The sequence below is a fragment of the Anser brachyrhynchus genome, assembly GCF_964034855.1.
Source record: "Anser brachyrhynchus genome assembly, chromosome: 2".
NCBI classification, from domain to species: Eukaryota; Metazoa; Chordata; class Aves; order Anseriformes; family Anatidae; genus Anser; species Anser brachyrhynchus.
In genome coordinates, this window is record NC_137695.1 from 56,906,052 (window position 1) to 56,929,343 (window position 23,292).

At 39.1% G+C, this 23,292-nt stretch overlaps 1 protein-coding gene across 20 annotated transcripts in view; it reads right to left on the reverse strand.

Moving 5' to 3' along the window:
- CNTNAP2 (contactin associated protein 2) overlaps positions 1-23,292 on the reverse strand; it is a 1,160,459-nt gene that overhangs the window by 11,500 nt on the left and 1,125,667 nt on the right. For all 20 annotated transcript variants that reach the window (XM_080582584.1, XM_080582595.1, XM_080582598.1 and 17 more), the window contains one exon: positions 13,579-13,809. In XM_080582584.1, the coding sequence (XP_080438710.1) occupies positions 13,579-13,809 (231 nt within the window). The remainder of the gene's footprint in view (positions 1-13,578; positions 13,810-23,292) is intronic.

Sequence of the window (23,292 nt, forward strand, 5' to 3'; positions counted from 1 at the left end):
TAAATATGAACTAGAGTATCAATCAGAACAACTAGACCTGGTGATCACAAGGTATGTAAAATCCCCAGCAGTCAAGACATTGATTAAAGGTAGAAGTGAGAGAACAAAATAAAAGCAACTATGCTAACTATCATTCTCTCTAGATCAGATGCCCTTGTACTTATGCGTGACCTCAACTTGCCAGGTGTAAACTCCGAGCACAACACAGCTGATACAGTTGACTGGAAGCTGGCAAATGTCATTCCAATTTTCAAGAAGGGCAAGAAAGAAAACCTTGGTAATTACAGGCCTGTCAGTCTCACTTCAGTGCCTGGTGAAATTATGGAGAAAATGATTCCGGGAGTTACTGAAAAACACCTGAAGGACAATGAGGTCATTGGTAGCAGCCAACATGGGCTCATGAAGGAAAAGTCACAACAAATGACAAATGTGTTCTCACATGACTGGAGTGCTGGAATGGAGCAAGCTCTTTAGGAAGGACAGGCAGGGGAGAAAAGGAGGGAGCGTCGCCTTCTATGTCAATGAGCAGCTGGAGTTCATGGAGATCTGCCTGGGGATGGACAGAGAGCCTATGGGTTAGGATTAATGGGAGGGCAAGGGACAGGGGACAAAATAGTGGGGGTCTGCTACAGGCCACCTGATCAGGAAGAACAAGCAGATGAGGCTCTTTACAGACAGATAGAAGCAGCCTCTTGATCACAAGCCCTCATCCTCATGAAGGACTTCAACCATGCTGATACCTGTTGGAGGGACAGCACAGCAGCGCATAGGCAATCCAGGAGGTTCCTGGAATGCATGGATGACAAATTCCTTCTCCAAGTGACAGAGTAGCCAATGATGAGAGGTGCTGTGCTGGACCTCATTCTCACCAACAAGGAGGGGCTGGTGGGAAACATGAAGGTCAACGGCAGCCTTAGCTACAGTGACCATGAAATAGTGCAGCTCAAGATCTTGAAGACAGTGAGAAGGGAGCACAGCAAGCTCATTAGCCTGGACTTTGGGAGAGCAGACTTTGCCCTCTTCAGGGGTCTGCTTGGTAGAGTACCATGGGACAAAGCCCTGGAGGGAAGAGAAGCCCAAGAAAGCTGGTTAATATTCACAGATCACCTCCGCAAAGCTCAAGAGTGATGTATCCCAACAAAGAGGAAGTCAGGCAAAAACACCAGGAAGCCTGCATGGATGAACAAGGAATTCCTGGCCAAACAAAAGCAGAAAAAGGAGGTCTACAGAGGTTGGAAGCAAGGACAGATAGCCTGGGGGAGATACAGACATTATCCGAGCAGCCAGGGATCACGTTAGGAAAGCCAAAGCCCTTTTAGAATTCAATTTGGGCAACAAGAAAGGCTTCTACAGGTACATCAGTGATAAAAAGAAGACTAAGGAAATTGTGAGCCCTCTCCAGAAGGAAATGGAATACCTGATTACCCAGGATTTGGAGAAGATTGAGGTACTCAACAACATTTTTGCCTCAGTCTTCACCAGCAAGAGTTCTAGCCACACAGCCCAGCTCCCGGAAGGAAAAGGCAGGGACTGGGAGAATGGTGAACTGCCCACTGTAAGACAAGATCAGATTCAAGATCTAAGGATCTTCATCTAAGGAACCTAAAGGTGCACAAGTCCATGGGACCTGATGAGATGCATCCAAAGGCCCTGAGGGAACTGGCAGATATAGTTGCTAAGCCACTGTCCATCCTATTTGAGGAGTTGTGGCAGAGTGGTGAAGTTCCTAGTGACTGAGGAGGGGAAACATAACCCCTATTTCTAAAAAGCAAAAAAAGAAAGACCCAGGGAACTACAGGCCAGTCAGTCTCAGCTCTGTGCCCGGCAGGATCATGAACCAGATCCTCCAAGAAACTATGCACATGGAAAATAAGGCAGTGACTGGTGACAGCCAACATGGCTTCACTAAGGGCAGATCATGCCTTACAGGTGGCCTTCTATGATGGGTTTACAGCATTGATGCATAGGTGAAGACAACTGACATCATCTACTTGGACTTGTGCAAAGCATTTCACACTGTCCCGCATGATATCCTTGTCTCTAATTTGGAGAGACATGGATTTGACAGATGGACCACGCAGTGGGTAAGGAACTGACTACACTCAAAGAGTTATGGTGAACAGCTCAATGTCCAGGTGGAGATCAGTGCTGAGCGGAGTTACTCAGGGGTTAGTGGTGGGTATGGCTCTATTTAACATCTTTGTTGGTGACATGGACAGTGGGATTGAGTTCACCCTCATCAAGTTTTCTGATGTTACCAAGCGATCAACATGCTGGAGGGAAGGGATGTCAACCAGACAGGTTTGAGAGGTGGGCCTGTGCAAACCTCATGAAATTCAACAAGGCCAACTGCAGGGTTCTGCACCTGGGCTGGGGCAATCCCAAGCACACAGGCTGGGTGGAGAACGGATTGAGAGCAGTCCTGAGGAGAAGAACCTGGAGGTGTTGGTTAACAAGAAGCTGAACATGAGCCAGCACTGTGTGCTTGCAACCCAGAAGGCCACCCATACCCTGGGCTGCATCAAAAGATGCATGACCAGCAGGTCAAGGGATGTGATTGTCCCCCTCTACTCTGCTCTCATGAGACCCCACCTTGAGTACTGTGTTCAGCTCTGGGGCCCCCAGCACAAGAAGGACACGGGAGTATTAGAACGAGTCCAGAGGAGGGCCACGAAGATGATCAGAGGGCTGGAGCACCTCTCCTATGAAGACAGGCTGAGGGAGTTGTGGTTGCTCAGCCTGGAGAAGACAAGGCACTAGGGATACCTTACTGTGGCCTTCTGGTACCTAAACGGGGCCTACAGGAAAGCTGGGGAGGGACACTTTGTCAGGGAGTGTACTGATAGGACAAGGGTGAATGGATTTAAACTAGAGGAGGGATTTGGATTAGATATTAGGAAGAAATTCTTTACTATGAGTGTGGTGAGGCACTGGAACAGGTTGTCCAGAGAAGCTGTGGATGCCCCATCCCTGGAAGTGTTGAAGGCAAGGCTGGATGGGGGATTTGGGCAATCTGGTCCAGTGGGAGGTGTCCATGCCCATGGCAGGGCGGTTGGAATTAGATGATCTTTAAGGTCCCTTCCAACCCAAACCATTCCATGGTTCTATGAAAAGGTTCTTCACCAAGAGATTGGTTGGGCACGGGAATAGGGAAGAGGTCATGGCACCAAGCCTACCAGAGTTCAAGAAGCATTTTGACCATGCTCTCGGACGTATGGTTTGATTTTTTGTGTGGTCCTGTGTGAACCAGGAGTTGGACCCCATGATCCTTGTGGTCTCTTCCAATTCAGGATATTCTATGACTTTATAATTCTATTATCATTCCTTCTTCCTAATTCTATTTTACATCCAGGTATTTAGGAATTGACAAGAGATAGCAAACACTCACTGACACTTTAGGATTTTGGGAAAGCATTTGAGACTAGATCCATTCATTAATATATATCCACAAAACCATAACACAGAGGAAAACTAAAATAAGCTCTCTGGCTAGGGCTTGTTAAATTATATCAACTCTGCCAGTCAGGTGAGACTGTACTATTACGGTTTCAAATGACAGAGTGCTATTTATTACAGACTGCAAGTACATAAACAACTTCATTAATTGCTTGACTCTTTATTGTAGAAACTAATGTACAGTCAGTTTCATTCTCCTTCCCAAAGGGAGTAGATTACAAGAGGAACTCAAAGCACATACACATGAATGACTGAGCAGGAGTCAACAATTCTATTACACAGTCCTTCATCAAAGGTGTACAACACAACACACAGACTTCAGTTGCTCCATCTAGGTTGTCCCATTGCCTACACCCTCCCCATTCTTGGCCTAAGCACAAGGCTATAAAGAGCTCCCAAGACAAGTGAAATACAGCAATTCAGAAAAAGAAGAAAAAAATCTCAATCAATACTAAAAATATTGTCTTTATATGTCTTTATATACTACTTCTCCAAGCTGAAAACAGAGAAAGGAGGGAGAAGACCCTTGTTTCTCTAGGGATTTGACAGAAGATTCTGAGGGAGGAATGTTTAACATTAAGTAAATTCTGCTAATGGAGTTTAAAGTCTCACTGACATCAGTGTAAGTATAGAACAGAGAAGCGACATTATTTTTAATTTTAAACACTACTTTTTTTTAAAGTCCACACTCACCTACCCACAAAATATTTAAAATATATTATTAATCATATTGTTTGTAGAAGTTCACTGTTGTATTAGCATGCTATACAAGGATCAGTCATTACTCTGAATTTTTAGTGATGCCTTATCTGTAATGTTAGAGGGTTACAAGTGTATCCTTAATATGAATCATTCTTCTGTCTTTATAGAAATGGGAATCTTCACGTTCACAGATTGTTAACAATTAACATTTTTTTTTTCATTTAAGTTACAGAGTACTAAAAGAGTACACCCACACAGGTGTACGCATGCAGCTTAGAGCAAAAAAGAAAATAAATAGGGCTTTTCACTTTAAAACTACAATCACTCTGTCTCTGTATCCAACAGTGTAAGTTATTTGGAATACAAAATTCCCAACACTGGATCAAAATCCACTAATTTCTTCAATCCTCTGCAACCTTGCAGGGTGGGGAAGAGGGAGGGCAGGGACAGGGTGAGAGGGAAGGAGAACAAGACCAGAAAAACATTCACAAACAACAAAAAAATCCTCTAACATAGTAGTGTTATTTGAACTGATTATTTAAACCTATCTATGTTAGATATTTTCTGCTAGGTGAAAAACATTTTGAAAGGTTTCATTTTTGTAAGAGTTTTTCACTGAATCTTTAGTGTTTTGAATACCAGTTACACAGGTCAGTTCTAATGAACGACATATTCACAAAATAGCTGAGGTTAGAATTCACAAAATAGCTGAGGTTAGAAGGGACCTCTGGAAGACATCTTGTCCAATCATCATGCTGAAGCAGTCGCATGAGAGACAGACATGCACAGAGACTATGGAAAACGTAAGTTTTTCTACTCAAAATCTGTGTTTTAACTTGTTGAAATCTCTCCAATCATGCCATTATTCCAATGTCAAATAAGCATAAATTAAAAAAAAAAAAATCTGTAATGACGACTTAACAGAAACATTGTCCTTTGAACAGCTCTTTTGTGTACAAAAGTCTGAGACAGTGTGGGAAAGTAATTAAGGATTACAGAAGAACGAATAGTTGGATGTTTCTGTTAAAAAGTCATGAACTTTGGAATGAACGATAGAAATGCAAACAATGAACAATGACAGCATTCGGGGAAAATTCAGTGAACACTCTGTGGTCAATGAACTGCTACAATGCAAATTCCCACCACTAGATTTCAGAGTCAATTTCACAATCAGTCAAGATCATGGCTTCCCAGTCAAGAGTTTTATCAACCTTCTAATTCCATATTGCAGGCAAACTTTGCTGTCCGTACTCTTAAGCAGAGGAGGAAATGGAGTTTTATGAAGAATGGTTTGCTCTGAGAGGGCAGTACAATATTCTTTATTTTGGTATTAAAAAGCAAATTTCCTGGCAAAGGTACAGAAAAGCTTGTGTCTTATTAGGAGATTCATCCTTGCAGTTTATACTCCCTCAGATCAAGCCTGGATGAAATACCAAACACGGAGTACATTCCTTCACTGGGATGGGTTAGACAATTCCCTTGATTATCCCTTTGTATGGTACTTTTATGAGACTTTCCTACTTTCTTTTGCACACAAGGTAGTAATTGTACAAAGCAGTGGGAAGGCAAAACACCTTCTACATTTAATAACTAGTACCTGTATACTGCAGAATTTTCTTCTTTATTTTAAAATAAGACAGCAGATAGTTAAGATCACTTTTGGAACACTTATCTGAAATTTGAACTTCACCAAGTCCTGTTCCAGATGTATTATTTTGAACACTTTCTGTGTCAAATTCCCAGTTGATTTGCAGCACATCAGAGCACCCCCATTCATCAAAGACATAAACTCATCTGTCTTTTAATACCTGGTAGTAACATCTGTTCAACACTGGGTCTCACTATGACTCCAGACAAGAACTACTAGCGTATTACTAATGCCGACCTAAGCTATCACTTTCATGAAAATTTTATGAACAGGGCTTACATTTCACCTGTTAAGGAAGACAAGCAAAAGCTTCCTTTTATAATTAACGTAGATTATGAAACACTTCGGTGCTCTCAAAGGAACAGTAGAGTTAAGTGCTGATCAAAGCCTAGCTCTATATAGATAATCACTGATAATGGACCCACAGGGAATATTTGAATGAAACAAAATACAAAACTAAAATAGCCAGCCCAATGAACAAGAGGAACAAAGAACTAACCTTAAGTAAAGAAAGATTCATCCTTATGGCAAGAGCAAATAACACGATGGATCTGTTTTTCCTGTAGCACATTAAACAATAAATGTAGCAATTGATACTAACCTTGATAGATTGTGTTTGCTGACTCAGATATTGTGTATTATCACTTTAAAAGTTGCAGTTATTCATTCTTCTGTGATAGAAAAGGCTGTGATACTGTTTTCATGGGTACTGGTGGGGAGGGGTGGGACTGCCTTTTTACTACATGTTTGTAAAACAAAGAAGCTCTCCTCTCACTCAGTTCCCCACATCTGTAAATTTATGACAGTGAAAAAAATTAGAAAAAAAAAAAGAGCTGGACTCTATTAAGGTCATTGGAAGAAAAGTGTTCACACTGCCAGGATATGAACTACAAGATCAGGTTTTTCACTTTTAGCATTCACACACTTCTGGAAAAAAAGAAAGGTTGGACTGGGGATGAGGAACTGGTCAGAATACACAGTCTGAATCTAAAATAAACTTTGATAGCAGTAATGAGCTGACCATAGTCTAACCTCTAACACAGGAAGTAAAGTGCTTTTCAGCCTAAGGAAAGGAAAAAGAAGGCAGTTACATGAAGTGCTCAGGTATATAAATGCTTTTTTCCCCCCCTTTTTCCCCCTCATTTATATTATTACTATGTTCCTAGTTAATGTTAGTACTTGTGGAAAAAATACAGTCTTTGCAGAGGATGGAAAGCATTCTCTTCTTAATATTGCTACCTTATTGTCTTAATGTCAGATAGCAGCATTAACATGCAAATCACTGCTTATGAAAGATCTACAATGCTGGTCTCTCAATGAATGCCAGCTTGGCAGTTTGTCAGCTGCCTGATACGCTAGACGAAGTGTCAGAAACTTCACACTGAAATGATGTATTTTTAAAGATAAGAGAAAGCTTCACATAATGGTGTGAAGGAACTACATGAGACTGAAGAAGGCATTTTTATTCCCAATCAATAGAGTTTTACAGCAATTCAAGCACCATAATTAAGCCATTTAAGGAGGAAGCACTGATTGTGCCAAATTTCAGACATGCTCTTCCTAGTTAGCTGCTTGACTGAGAAGACAAAAATAGAAACTGTTGCATCTCAATGTTTACCATGTAACCTTCTTGCCTGCAAAAAACACTCCGGGCTTAGAAACTGAGGTATGAGTTTCTGTTAGACTTAATCCCTGGCTCTCTGAAAAAATGATAATTTACTGTTTGTAAACAAATCAGGTAAAGGCCATGTATTTCTGAGACAATATCCAGGGAGAACTGGGGATGAATGCTGGTCATTCTTTGCAGAGAAAATGTGGTTACAGAAATGTACTGGAATCTGACGGGAAAAATCTGTTGGTCTCCAGAGAAGATTGCAAATGCTTCTTCCATCTCTCGTATAGGAAGTATAAATATAAAACTAGCTTACTGGCAGACAAAGAGCCTCCCAATGTTTACATGCTGGCTATGTTAATTAAAAAACAACACCTTTAATCATTGAAAATTTCAAAGAGAGAATCTGGCATCATTCTCTGATCGCAGTACAGATAACTAATCCTGTATGCTATGCTCGAAAAAGGAAGAGCATCATTTTATTCTAGCAACTGCCTTCACATCCATTTCTAATTTTGCTAGCACGTAGAGTTTAGATGTGTAAGGCAAACAAAACACAAACAAAAGCAATGCGCCTCTTTCTTCTTTCGTCCCCCCCTCCTCCCCACTTGTTTGCCCCTTGCAGGAAGCACAGAGAAAGGAATCTGCTCTCCTGTTGTCCTTGGAGGAGAGAATAAGTGTTGATTCACATTACCATTGATTTTAATCCTTTTGCTGTTGAATTCACTGATGCGTACAGGACATTAAGCTCAGGATGTGCTATCAATATTCCATCAATGTCCACAGCCAAGAAAAGACCCTTTTGTTCACTTGTCCATAACCTAAGACAGTTTTGAGGTCTGAATTGCCTCCTGCCCCAGCAAGTAACACTTCTGTCCTTTCTTCCCACTGTGAATTCATTGACAAAGGCGAGAGTTATTTCCCATCTTTGTAGCCACATCCATGCCAGTGCACTTCTGACACAGCTTCTCCTCAAAAACCATCACTGTGCCCTCTGACACATGGGCACCTAGTGGTCAGAGCACAGCATGGGGACCTAACTAATGATGCCCGGACCAGGAGGGTGACCTTCAGCGCTGTCACCAGTATCACCACTGACACTTTCTTAGCCCAGAAAATGCCTGTTATCTTTTGCTGAGCAAAGATAATCCGTTTGCCTATTAGGTGAGCATGGATCATATGGCCTGCATTCAGACCTCCCATTCTCTTCTCGTGTCACCACTTGTTAAAGGAAGAAGGATGAATTTGTAACAAAAAGGGAGTAATCATCAGGCAGCCATTTTGACCTTAATGACAACAGTGCATGCCTTCATACAATGGTTTTGCCAGACATGCTCAATATACATTTCAAAGCAGCTGTTAATTCTTTTCTTGATGTCAATCTGTTAATTCTTAAAAGGCAAGGCCTTTCACCTTCTACAAAAACAGTGAAGAGCTTTTAGGGTTTAGATCCATTGTCAGAAAAAAAATCACACTACTTGAAAAAACACTGCACATTCAATCCTGCTCGATTTAATTTTTAAAAATGATGCTGAAGCAAATGTGGGTTTAATTAAATCCTGTATTAAATACTCTAGATGCCATTTTGTTCATACCGAGAGAATAAATGCACCTCTCAGCCACGTAGTATGATGGCAGCTTAGAGGTGCTAAAGCATGGTCTTTAAACTCTTCTGTGTATCCCATCTTTTCTGGTATGTCATACTTTTAAAAAAATTAAATTCGAAATAAGGTAGTTTGGGAAGTAGGAACACCTTTTACCTAAAATGGAGAGGTACATACATGTAGTAGGTTTGCTGTATCTTTTATATAAAGAAGAAAAGTTTGGAAGTGAAACTTCATTAGTACATTGCAGAATCTTTGTGTTGTGCAATGTACTTTTATGTTCTGCAAAAATACCCACAAACTGAACAACCCCACCCCAGTAATATGAATCTTCCAATTTTGTGTACAAGGCTTTTTAGGTTTGGGAGTTTGTTTACTACAAAATTACAAAAATCTTTTGTGGCTTTTGTTGCTTCCCTAGACAGAGCGAAGTATCATTTCTCAGTGACATACACTTTGGCTAATCTTAATTGAGAGATAATAAAAACCATAAAACTTACTAACTTTTTAACATATGCTACAGTAATAGATATTAAAATGTATGCTAATATAATTAAATAAATACAATTTTAACATTTGTTTTGAAATACTTGCCAGACAGGCAGTTCACTGCCTTTAGACAATATGCACAGGTGGACATATTTTAAATAATGTGGTCATTGATCAAACTCTTTTTTGCCTCCTTCCTACACTCCTTTTGATGTAACCAAGGCAAATTCAATTGTCTCACATGAACTGAGATAATACAGATGGGAGGAAAACACAGGAAAGGAACTATATTGATGACCTGCTTGGTTTTGATTATTGTCTTTTTTTTTTTTTTAAACCACTAAAGTCGCATTTTAAATCACCAAAGTCACATTCTAGAAAAGAACGACTTGTTGAATTTCTGCACTTCATCGCCACCAAAAACGGATCACCATAGCAACAGGAAAAGACTATGCATTATAGAAATACTCACAAGCTGAACAAGATAATGGTTTATGATAATGTTGCAGTAGGATGGCAAAATGCCAGGCAGGAGTGGGGAGGGAGGGAAGTGGCATTTTTGCAACAACAACAAAAAAAAAATAAAAGAACTGATATTGTAAATTTGAAATATATGTGAATTCAAGACTAATAGCAAGTGCAAAACAGTGAATCTAGACACTGTATGGCCCATTTATCTGGGGAGCAAATCAATAAGCTTTCTTACTGACAAAAACTTAACTCTAAGGGTCAATTGCAAGTGACTGATATGTGTCTTTATGATTTCCCCCCTTTATGTTAGGGCATCCACAGTGTTTCGCAGCTAGAAGGAGGTGTCCATGTGGTAAGTACATAAAAGAGTTTAAGGCGAATATTTCATGTAGGTCACTCATCAGGCAGAACCTGCTTGGCATCTGGTAACTATCCATAAGGTCTGATCCATTATTGCAGTTTGGAGGTGAAAGGACCATTGTATTTGCCTTTGGGGGTACCTGTCCTATTTAGACACATATCTTTGACTCTCTTCTTCACTGTGTTTCAATTTTCAAAGTTCTATTTCATGGTATTTGACAAGCAAAGGTATAAATCCACACTTAATTCAAAATATGAATCAGGATAAGTGCACAGCTTATCACCAAATAAGACCCATACCATCTGTACCATTTAATACTTGCCAAATAATTTTTCTCATTTTCTCTTTTCACTACTAATCACCTGTTCTCAACTCTTATGTTTTATTAAGATCTATTTAAAATTAAATGGATTACATGCTGCTTTCAAATGATTGCTCTTTGCTTTGTGGCAGAGTGAGCGTGAACATCTTGTGCCTTTTGCTCTGGCACCACAAGTGTTTCTGTGAGTCTCCAAAGAGGTTCTTCCCTTTGCCCCTTCAGCCAGTTTAGTGAAGGAATAAATTCACAAAAACTGTAAAACTGTTTAAAAGTTTTCTAGCAGGTATTGTGAAACATAAAAAAAAAATAGCGCGAACTGCCGATTTGCTAATGCAAAGTGACACTGTAAACACTTTAATTTACCAGACACCATCATCTACGTTTAACTTAATGCAGTCTACAGTATATATTTTTCCTGAAGCTGAAACAGAGCCAGCTGTGTCAGACCACCAGAGATAATTTTACAAAGCCTGAGTTGTTCTTATCTGACATCACTAAATGAGTTGCTGTGATACCTCCTCTTTGTATCACAGATATTTCACCAAGAGCGAATGTCTGGAATTGTTCACACACAGCTGAATGTCCTTTCACTCCTGCCCCAGTGAAACACCACTCCCATAACACACCATAACTGACTTGACATCACTGTGTTCTTTAGTTTATGGCAGTTCTTTACAAGCAGTCTTTACAAGCAGTCAAAGCAATATGATATTTTCCCTCTATTGCTGCTGAACACTGGAGAGGACAAGAGGAGGAATCCCTGGATCCCAGTTTTACTGAAGCTTCTCATCACCAGAAGTGAAGGTTGGCCATCATATTCTGGATGCTCAAGACTGAAACAGTCAAGTCCCACTATTGCAATAAGATAGTTTTTTTTTTACTGGACTGAAGTTAACAGACCACTTGAGCCAAGCTAACTGCATATTGCATTTTCCTTGATATCCTTCATGATGGCTACATCACTTGAGTACTGCAACTAATCAAGAAGAAATTTATAATTTAGAAATGTATTTTTAATCTGTCAGATCAAAGCTGAATTGACTCAGCAAAGGTTTCCAATACAATACCAAATGAATACAAGGTCAAGCATAGCAGCACACAACAAGGACAAACAGAACCTCCTCTTTTTTAACACCAGGCGCTATTAGGAACAGTTCAGCTATGCTGAGTAAATCCAGACAATATTTTATTAGCTTGCAGTCAAATTATCTGTAAGAAAAAGAAACCAACCAAAATTAACAACCAAACCACATAAACTGTGTAAGACTCACTGCAGCAGTTCATCCTCGAGAAGTTTATGGCACATTTTTGAAAGACATGAGTCAGTGAGGTATCCTCCAGGTAATGTGCTCTTATAGAAACAGAAGCATAGAACATAACCTTTGCATAGAAACTGACTTAATAATTTCAGAGAATAAATGGACTACTCAGATTTGTGATGAAAAAAATCAAGTAGGAGATTGCATGTTACAAATGGGGAAGAGATGCACTGAAGTCTTACGAAGGTGTGGTAGCATGGAGGGAATTAAAGGTTTTAGAATACGATACTGCCTGCATCTGTGTTTGGGACCCTCAGACCCAGAATATATCCCTCTCCTTAGAAACCTCTGTCCTACTTCTCTATTGAAGAAGAGCTGAAAAGAAAGGCTACAAAGAATTGCTTGAGATTTTGAGAAAAAAATGACAAAGATATGACCTTGGCACATGCTTCTAAGGAAAACAGGAACCTGTCCTCTCTCACATCAAAACTGACAGCTAGATGGATCCCCAAACACAACAGGCAACCACTGTCAAGCCATCAGCTTGCCCAGATGCGTTCTAATTTACACCTGTATAAGTGAGGCCAAAATATGAGACAAGTGTCAATGTACCCCTGAATATGAATTTAAAGGGAGCAGATTTTTTTTAAAAAATGACATCCATGCAGCAAGAAAAAATAAGCAAAAAACCCCTCTAAAGTAAGTTATAATATACACTTTCAAAGACTGCCAGTCATAAAGCAGGATAAGATTGCTGGGATCAGCAAATTGTTTTGGCTTTCCAGCGTTTCCAGCACGAGAAGAATGCAATCATGACTAATGGGATTTTCCATTAAACATAGCCTAAGGAAAACAGACATTTCAGAAAACAAATCAGCACTTTATAAACACATTTATGCCTAAAATTAGATTTACTTTTTTTTGTATGAAGCTGACTACAATATACTCACTTGTTAGCAATTCAGCAGAAGAAATTCTACCATGCATTATTTATCTATACTAGCAATGTCCTGCTTACTGTGTATCCAATACTACAAAGTGCTATTATAGCAGCAAGTGCAAAACTCAAGAATCAAACAGTGTAAGACTTACAGAAAAGAAAAGTAAAGCTGAATACTTCAGTGTTATAACTCTGATTATATCTAAAGTTTCCTGTAGTGTTTTGAGCCCAGGCTCTTCTACTTATAATTAAGAATGCAACATACAGGATGAAAAGCAGTACAAACCTGAAACTGAAGTTTTGTTCAACCTATTAAAAATGTAGAGGTGGCACATATATTATGAATGCATGTAAAACGCAAATGCGTAATGAACACAGGACACTAATCTGCATTACTGAACTCTAATCTAGAGGTACTGAACTCTAATCTAGAGGTACTAGAAAGAAGGAAACTGATAACCACTCCCACTTGCCGAAACGCTGTAATGTTCCTTCACAAATGTAACCGTGATTAAAAAAAGGCAAAGAAAATATTCTGCAGCTTCATTTAGAAGTGATCTGTGTAACTCCAGTTTTGCATTTCCTACTGTGAGTATTGCCCTCTAATCATTTATACATTATGCCTGTTCTATGCCACCTTTTCTTACAGAGGAGGTTGAATGTATTTCTTTCTCTCAACTGCCCAGCTGAGTTAACGTGGAACAAAGCCCACCTTACCTGAATCTAAGTGCCACGGGTCAGTTGCGGCCGACATTGGTGGGATTGTCAGTGGAGATGCTCCGCAGTTGGATTCCACCAGTTCCCCTTGAATGTGGACGTGAGAGGAGGCGTTGGTAGGTCTCAAAGCTGCTTTTAGCGGAGCAATCTGGTTGAACTGTACTCTTGATAGGCAGCCAGTGAATCCTGGTGTGTTGTATTTATATATATCTTGGTCAATCTTCCCAATTTCTACAGGAAATCAAGAAAAATAAATCACTGCTTTGGAAAGCACAGTCTTAACACCCAGTTCCCAGAGCTCAGTTCCGAAGTCTCTGTTTCAGGAGACTGAAGACTGAGAACATTTCAGACCCTACTTCTTTCTATTTCATTACAGATTAAAGAGGGAAACCTTCAGGCCTTGATGTGACTTGTTTTCACTGCTATGCTATCATTAAAACGATACCCTCACAGCAAAGAAGTGCCCTCTGAGCCTGAACCTCCTGTGCTTCAGTTTGTGCCCGTTGCCTCTCGTCCTGCTGCTGGGCACAACTGAAAAGAGACTGGCTCCAAAACACGGAGATGGCAAACTCCCCATGCTTCTGCTAAGGAGACGTGTGTGTGCTCCTGTGCGTTCCCCTCAGAGCCCATGCCAGCAGAGAGAGTTTAGAAGTCAGACATTTTGCACGTGGTGGCTGTCAGCCAGCTTGCAAGCTGGTAGCTGGGCTTCATGAGCAGACCACAGGCCTCCGCCTTTGCTAGCTGAAACAGATGCAACTCCCCAAATCTGAATAGCTTTCCTCACTTCTAAAATACCAGCTAATACAACCCCAAAATAGTAGCCATAAGCCACAGCACATGTCCTAACGACCAAGGAATCAGCGGGCCACTTGCAGCTGGTTTATTTCTAGCAGGATCTCTTGCGGTAGCTGAAGTCACTCAGTACAGTACAACAATGCAGAAACAAAACTGGCACTCTTTATCATCCAGCTGTATTAAAGAGAATATTTAGCACATCAAAACCTCACTGCAGTATCCCATGTAATATTTACATTGCAGTGAAGAATTCAGCTTAATTTCCTCCATGGTAGCAGAGAGTACATGAAAAAGGAACATGGCAGCATCATGTTTGCGCTGTACTAGAGTATTTCTACAGAGCCCTTGAGATTCTTCAAATTCCCTTTCACCAGGTTTCCATTCCCTGGGTTGGCAGGGAGGGGTGTTAAAGCCTGGCCCTTGAAGTCAATAGAAAAACTCCTACTGAGCTGAGCAAAGCAACACAATACTCAAGGGAGAGAGACTAAGAACCAGGCCCAGGCTGCTCAAAAGCATCCTTTTCAGATAGGAATAATGTTTAGGGTTTGAAGAATGGGGTTTCTAGAAAAAAAAAAAAAAAAAAAAGACATATAAATTGCAAGACTGTGTCATAAAAAAAGAAAGAAAGGAAAACAGAGCTGAGACAGATGGTTCTCCTGAGAAAGGTGTGAGGAAAAAAAGTGCAACAGTTTTATCCTAAGAGATGGGGAAAGAGCTGGAAGTGAAGCACATCTGGGTTTGAGTTTTACTACCAAAAAAAATTAAAAAAGAAAAAGAAAAAGAAAAAAGAGTTATTAGAAAATGCATTACAAACCTTTTGGATTAGTCTGTGTTCAGCTCTAACCAAATGAGGACCAATTATATGCTCCAGGCAATGAGGTCTGGGCTGCTGACTGGGCATCCTAAAAACTCCATATGTGACAGCGCTATTTCTACGTGTACTAAGGATTTTGCATAAGAGATATGTACAAGGAGTTTCAAGGTGATAAACCAGAGTATTTCCAGCCAAGCTTTTTTGGGGATTTACATATTAAATGTGAAGTGGGGGAAGGCTGGTGAAAAACGGACAAATCCTGAGCACACTTAAAACAGCTTCTTGATTTTCACACAAAATAAAATTGCACCTTTTCTGTTGTGGCAACCAATTCAGAATGATAAACATGCAACATTTAAGTCCTCACCTAGCATCAGGACACAAAAGGAAGTCACATAATCTGATGATTACTAGCATTAGCTCCTTATATGATCCACAGTACAAGAACTGATCTGTTCTACTCCTCCCATTTTCCCTTTCCCTTCTCATCTGAGAACATCTTCCTCTCTCTGCCAGTGCTTATCAATATTTAGCCTGTATCAATATTACATCCACGTTTCACAAACTGTCAGTGAGCAGTGGCTGTCACCTGTGACAAAGTGGAAACATTCTCAGGACTCATCTAGAGACTAGCTTAGATTCATTAACATCATTGTATGCCACTTGAGTCTTTCACTCAGCCCTCCTTTGAGAAAGTTGCCGAACTGAATAATTAAACATTGTCTTCAAAAATTTTATACTAAGTAAGAAAACTCATACATACACACAGATTTTCCATATTTAATAGTCAAATTGTTTGAAAGTCGGTATCACTCAGACAGGATTCATACCTGACCACAATATTCGCTGTCTCTTATTTCAATAAAATATTCATGGTATATTCAGTGAATAGTTGTAATTTTGAGTAATGCTTATAATCTAAGGAACAGTTAGAAGAACATTTTTCTCCTTAAACACTGTAACTGTTTATTTACAGAGTCTGTGGAACTTCATGCAGCAATGTTAATAGCCTCCCATTTACAATCCTGAATGACAAGAGTAAAAATCCATAAACATGGTTGCACTACTTTAGCAGCTTCAGCACCATTTTTATCTATACTCTGTGAATAATAAGTGATGGATACTAGATCCTGAAAGAATTAAAGAAAAAAAAACACCACATAAAAAACCTATCAAGGCACCTTGCTAAAGACCTGCATTTTTGTTTAAAACATTTCACAAATGACAGTTGTGCAAGTCACCCCATGTAAATTTACAATCGGCTCACATCACATCAGTGCTAAACAAGATGGATCGAGTTCTGTAACTGTGAACATGCTCCTCCATGCACATCCCCATGAGGCTCTGCACACAGATATTCTGATGTTAGGCCATTATACTTTGCCTCCCTGTGTATTTCAGCCTCCTGTAAACCCATCCCTGGAGAGTGTAATGATTATATAATGAAATATGTCTTTGTTGTCATGACTAAAATTCAATTTTCTCCCTATAACAAAGGGGAGAGCAAAAAAGATGACAGTCATATTATTTAAAGGGAAATGTACAATGCAACTACTTTCCATTGTTCTTATTTTCAGCGCACGATATTGTATAAATTAATATTGTAGCATATAGTATTACTATTAGCAATTGGCGATATTAATATTATTGCTTTCAGATCTAACACAGCAATCTTCTGCTGGCACCCCATCCACAAGCATTTCTGTATTAAAAGACTTCTAAAAATACCATTTATCAGCCTTTTTAAACTTTATCTGTTTTCAATCATTTGCTCCCTTGACCATATAACCTTCTGATTTGAGATGAAGGCCATGATAACCAAACGGAGACAATGCAGGCAAACCCATTCTAACACAGATGCACTATAGCATACAAATACTGAACACTGAACATTCACACGGTAACTACCTTTAAAGGTATGTAACAACTACACAGTATACTTAAATAACTCACAGCTGTTGCCACATCCTGTGTGCTATCATTCACTGAATGTATGCTTAACATCAATTACTTGTTATTTATATTTTGTTATTTCTTTAATGGCAAAAAGATTCTGGAGTTTAATCCTGTTATTGGTTTTGATTTCAGGGTTTATTTTCAACAGCTGTGGCAGAAACATACCACATAGTGATGAAAGTAATATTATTTATCAGCTGAAAATTATGTGCTACTACTGAAGAAACTCTTTTCCACCTAGGTGAAAAGATGGAAAGAAAAGCTATTTTTAAGCATGCTGATGACACAAGGCAGTAAAGTTGAAATTTATTATTCCATGAATCTACAAGAAAACAAGCAAAAATATATTGTATGGAGGAAAAAAATGTGCAAAAGTCATAAATGTGTAAGTAGCATATAGCAATATTACTCAGTGTTGTGAGGCTACCTGTTTTTTAAGCCTTTTTTGTCCTTACTACAGTACATTGAGATGCAGAGTTGTGGCTCCTGCCTAGGCACTATTATAAGACAAACAAACAGTTTGGTTCAGATTATTACTGAGGTTTACCTAGTTAGCATGCACATGATGACAGAATCCACTTACAGAAGCAGACGCATGCCACATATAGTTTTTGCCTACAGTCTCTCTCCCCTTTCTACTTTCTATATCTACCAGTGAAAGATTTATAGAGTAGCTCGAAGTGCCATAGCAACTCTAATAAAACAACAGGCTATAGCACTGCTGGAGGGGGGCAGCTCTGTTTAATTCTAGCATTTATTTTTTATATGCTTCTAGCATTAACTAGAAAGACTGCAGAAAAATGACAGCCTGATTTAGCAGGAAACAAACAAACAAAACCAAAAAACAATCTAAAAAAAGTTTGGTCCTACCACCTTGAGCAGGTTTTTGATAGACAAACAGAAATGCTTTCTATATACACAAAATTCCCCATGTGAGGATCCTAGAATGATTCACACACAGACAAGGCTCTGCAGCACAAAGAAAGATGATCCAGGACAGTACCGTGCCATACCATTACAGCCACTTTACATGGGGAAAGATGGCCTTGGACTGTAACACTGACCCTGGAAAGAGGGAGGGGAGAGAGATTCAGCCATGAGGATAGAGAGAAGCACCCTCATTGCAATGTTACAAAAACTGTTTTTACTAAACATATGTCCTGAATGTCTCTTCTATACTAGCTGATCAGTATTTTTTTTTTCTTTATAGGACTCTGAAATGCAGATCGATACAGTTATAAAAAATTCTAAATCTTGCACAATGTTCAATACACACAGAGAGGATCCAGACATCTATTCATAGTGAATTACCTTCCATTAGGAAGGAAATGTAACAGAACTTGAGGTACTTGAAGTTCATAGTTACGTACAACAATGCACATAACAAATAACCTATTATGAATTCCCTTGGAGTTTTCTAGTGATGCTCTTCACAGCAGAAAGAGGGCATACCTAAGCATATTTCTAGCATGACGAAGCTCTCAGTAAACGTTATAGCCATCTACTTCTTTCTTATTTGACAATGGGAAAACTCTGCCCAGAGTACCCCATAGTGGGGCAGGGACGAGAAAAACATGATATACTGGAGTGATTTGATTGTGGCAGAAGGTGCCTTTTAAACAAGAGTCTCAGCAGCCCTACTAAAGATCCCTCAGCCCAACGACTATTTCTTCCACATTTTAAACAAGACACCATTTGAGTTTTGCTTAGAAAATGGTGAAAAAATCAGCCATTTGGATTTAGGACAACCACCTATTTATGCTGAGAAACACAACAAAATAACAAGCTGGAAATAAAGTAGCCATACCAATAGCAGGAGAAGCACAGCTTTGACACAGAGTGGTATTTCTGGCTGAACTACCAGAATGCTTTCCTATTTCGTTTAAGATTAAGCATCCACTCAGCAGATAGACAGAAGGTAATCCATTATAAATCTCTATAACCCTTCAGCTAGCTCTACTAAAATGAACCTAAATTATCTCCATGTAATATTATAATAGACTGCACAGGTGAATTGTTGATTCAATTAAATGAATTACTAATTGTTTTTGGGTCAACCTTAGCAATAGATTTTTCTAAAGCGCCATGTGTTCTCTTGTCCCCTGTACTCAGAAAGATATCTTGTTACATTACCCACTGCAAAAAGAGCAGCCCAGTAGGCACCTTAAACATCTCTGTGTTACTGCATCAGGCTCCACATAATGGAGTGCAGTTTAAACTCCACTGAAAGGAAGCTATTGATTTCAAGAAGTCACAGTGTACTTAGATTACTAAATCGTTTTCTCTTATTTGCAGTATTTGATGCCTAAATGGAGTGGTTTAATGCAACATCGAACCCTGGCACATGCTGATACTTGAGGACTGTCATGGACAGAGAGAGAGAGAGAGAGAGAGAGAGAGAGAGAATAAATAAATTGACTTGAATCGCACACAGCACAAAATTAAGGGAGAACCTATCTGGGTCATCATATATCCACAAGACTGAAACCACGGGGTGAAAAAGTCCACATCAGGAACAACTATTGTACACCCAGCAAGGTGGATAACACCAGACAAAGGGAAAACTATGTTCTGACACATCACCTAGCTCTTCTAATGAATGTCCTCCAGTGTGAAGCCCAAGCACCTGTTTGCTTACTGGCTGTTTATATTTTCTCTGTCTTAAGATTAGTGATATCTATAAAAAAAGCATACTGATGCCACTTAACTGTGTGGATACCTTGTGTGGTATCAGATATGCTAAACACCTACAGTATGAAGCAAAGAAGCAACAGTCCCAGAATGATGTTTAATGGAGCCATAGTTGATGTAAAGCAGCAGGACACGTACAGGCATTGAACTATTTCCTGTAAAGACTTACCCTCAAAATTCCTTTGTTTTTAATTTCAATCTCTCAGTTAAAATTCAGTAATTGATACAAACCAAGTATAAAGCAGCAGGAACCTTATTTTTATCCATAACTTGAAAGACAGCTCTCTGCACTCTGAAAAGACATGCTGCTCTCTGCATGTACATACCAAGCAGGGTAAGATGCTATGTTATGGAGAACTTGTTACAGGGGTGCTAGAGACAGCAAAAGGGTGAGCAACCCTTGAGAACAGGGACTTGAGCTTCACAGGACACGACTGCAAATGGCTACCACCTGCTCATAAGCAAATTTTAAATCCACACTGCTGTTCTGTCACCCCCTCTTCTGGCATGTATTATGACTCACCATCCCCTTTGCCTTGGACCCCTAATCACATCCCTCAGTCAGATCCCTTCAGGCATACACCTGACTGCTTTGCAGACCTGACAGGTACTGCCTGCAGCATGGCCCTGTTGTTTGATGTGGTCCTTCCTTGGCTATATTAACTTTTTTTTTCTTTTTTGGTAACTTTATTTATGTCACTTATTGTAACGTTTCAGGTTTCATTTTGTAAGAAATTATAGCTTGTATGGAACAATTTTGTTTATACAATTTATGTCTAAACTGACAAATTCACTGATCATGCACTGAATATGGAGAAGATATTATCTGTGATGTATGAAGCACTCTCCCAGAAACTACTGTGCCAGCCAATAGTGTTGTGCAGTAAGCATATAGTGCTTTCACTTGCTGTCTGATATGTAATAAATGGTCTTATCCAAGGTGCACGCAAGAGAAAAATTACTTATGAAAACTTACAGCTCAGAGCAAGTTTCAGTTGCAACAGCAGCTTCATTGGTGTTGGTGTAACAAAGGCCATTTCCTTATAAAATGATACTTTCAGCATACACTGGAAATGACTGAACCAGGTGAAAAAACACATAACATCAGAGAAGCAAAATAGGCCTGGAAGCTATGCCACTCGATGGCTCTGGAGCAGTTCCAAAACAGAGTAATAGGCAGAAGAATTATGGCTTTAAGGTCACTGCATAGTGGAGATGGTAAATCACTGATCTGAAACATACACCAATCAAAGTTCCATTATTACAGAAATAATTAAGACTACTGCTTGACTGCAGTTCTTCAGCGAAAGAAAAAAAAAGGTACTGTAAAGAGAGCTATGAAACCAAGTCATTACTTGACAGAACAGTTTCACAATGCCAGTAATAAAGAGCTTTTGAGAACATGTTGTTTTTTTTGTCTGCTATTCTGTACCTATGGTATAGTTACTGAATGTTTCAAGATTGTATATAGTATGTATGATTTCCTGGAACTTTCCATTTTAAAATTCCTTATGGAGCCGATAATGGTTATGTGCACTGCCTTTTGGTGAAAAATGAAATAACTGATGCTGCAAGGTTCTTAGTAATTGAATTGTCAAAAAACAAACAAACAAAAAACAACTAAGGCCAACACAGAACGCCAGTCTTTCAAGGGAACAAATGGTACTGATTTGCTGTATAATCTGTATAATGATAGTCACTTCAGATATTCACCTCAGACTCTCTCTGTCTCTCTTAAAAGGACCTAGAGAATTTTCCCTAATATCTAATTGGGATGGCAGTCCTTTAGATACTTCAAATGTTTCGAGATCTCAGTAAAGAAGGTATGGGTATTGGTTTTAAATTTGAAAATAAAATGAAATGCCTTTTTAAAAAATACAAAACAAAACAAAACAACAACAACAAAAACAAACACCACAAACTTCTAAAGACTTTGGAAATATTACTGATGGAGGCATAATTTGTACAGTGCATTTCCATTCATAAAACAGAAATGGGAACTATGCAAAATCAGGGCAAAAGAGAAGAAATTGCATGTTTCTAGAGATCCTTTTGATGTCAAAGAACGATACCTTCAAATGTTTCCATTCAACAAAGACCTCTTGAGTTCAGGTGGGGTCAGAAACTCAGTAGGAGGTAATAGTCTTCCTGTGTCCCACTGTGACAGTGGGACCAAAACCCACAGGCGTTGAAGGTGAAGAGGGACTTCTCCATGCATTACCCTTTATAACCAATGGTGTATATAGTCATTACATATTTTTGTGTAGCATTTTATTTCTCCTCTAGATGACTAATTTTTCTCCCTTTGTATGAGAGGTAAAAAGCTCAGATTGTTCTTAGAAGTGGGAATCCCGTATGTATGGAGAGCTAAAAAAAAGCAAACAAAAAAAAACCCAAACCCTAGACGATAGCCTGTACTGGCAGAACAGGATGCTAATATTGTTCAGTCAGGCTGTACTTCAGCCTGCAATAGTACTTCAATTGCAAACCCTCCTGAGGGCTACTAGAAATCTTTTGACTGACAAGCAAAGTACTCAATATAAAGCTTAACCCAAGCTTCAGAAATCAGCAGTTCCAAGGTAAAACTGCATAATAAGTATCTCACAGTTAGCTTCAAGGACAATATTTTTTTCTCTACCCTGTACTCTATCCTCTTCATGTGATGCAGGAGTAATGGGATCATGAGTGGAGGACAGCAGAATGATGGCGACCAGGTTGTTTTATCCTCAAAAAAGATTTTCATTTTGATCTACTTTTCTCTGCAGACAGGCTCTAAATAGCAAGAGAGTAAGTGGATGATGGGGGAAGAAGAAATTACATTGCTACAATGTCATTAAAAAAAAGTATGACACACAGTATGACTGATAAAGTAACTGAGGAATTTTTATCATCAGAGATATTAATATCAAAACCCAGAAGTTTTTATCACAGAAAAAATGATTCTCAGAATTGGTTGGTACAAAGGATTTCAGCAGAATTTATAAATCCATTATATTTTAAGCCAATGATATTTAATTTAGACAGAATCTTTCATAAGCATTAAAGAAGAATGTAAAACAAATACATAAAGGTAGCATTACTATGTAAAAGAAATACCCAATTTCGTGTATATGTTTTGTCTAAATACGTTTTTTTGTCTTATTGAGGCTAACTGTATCATAACTTAGGAAATGCCTTTGAGGCCAGGAAATAAGCAAATAAATAAATAATCAAACAAGAGTCTTGCAGTGTGGAGTCAAATGTGATGTGTCTTGGCCAAACTCCAGTGAATATAGTTATATTGTGCATTTGTTAAAAGTGTATTAAAATACTAAAACTTCAGTCTGTATATTATTTGGTGGTTTTAACTGGTACACTTCCATGACTTTTTGCAAATGCACTCAGACTAAGCTTTGTATTCCATATAACCAGCTTCAAATATCTTAATAAAACTGCAGTGTCATCAGAGTGGGTACACT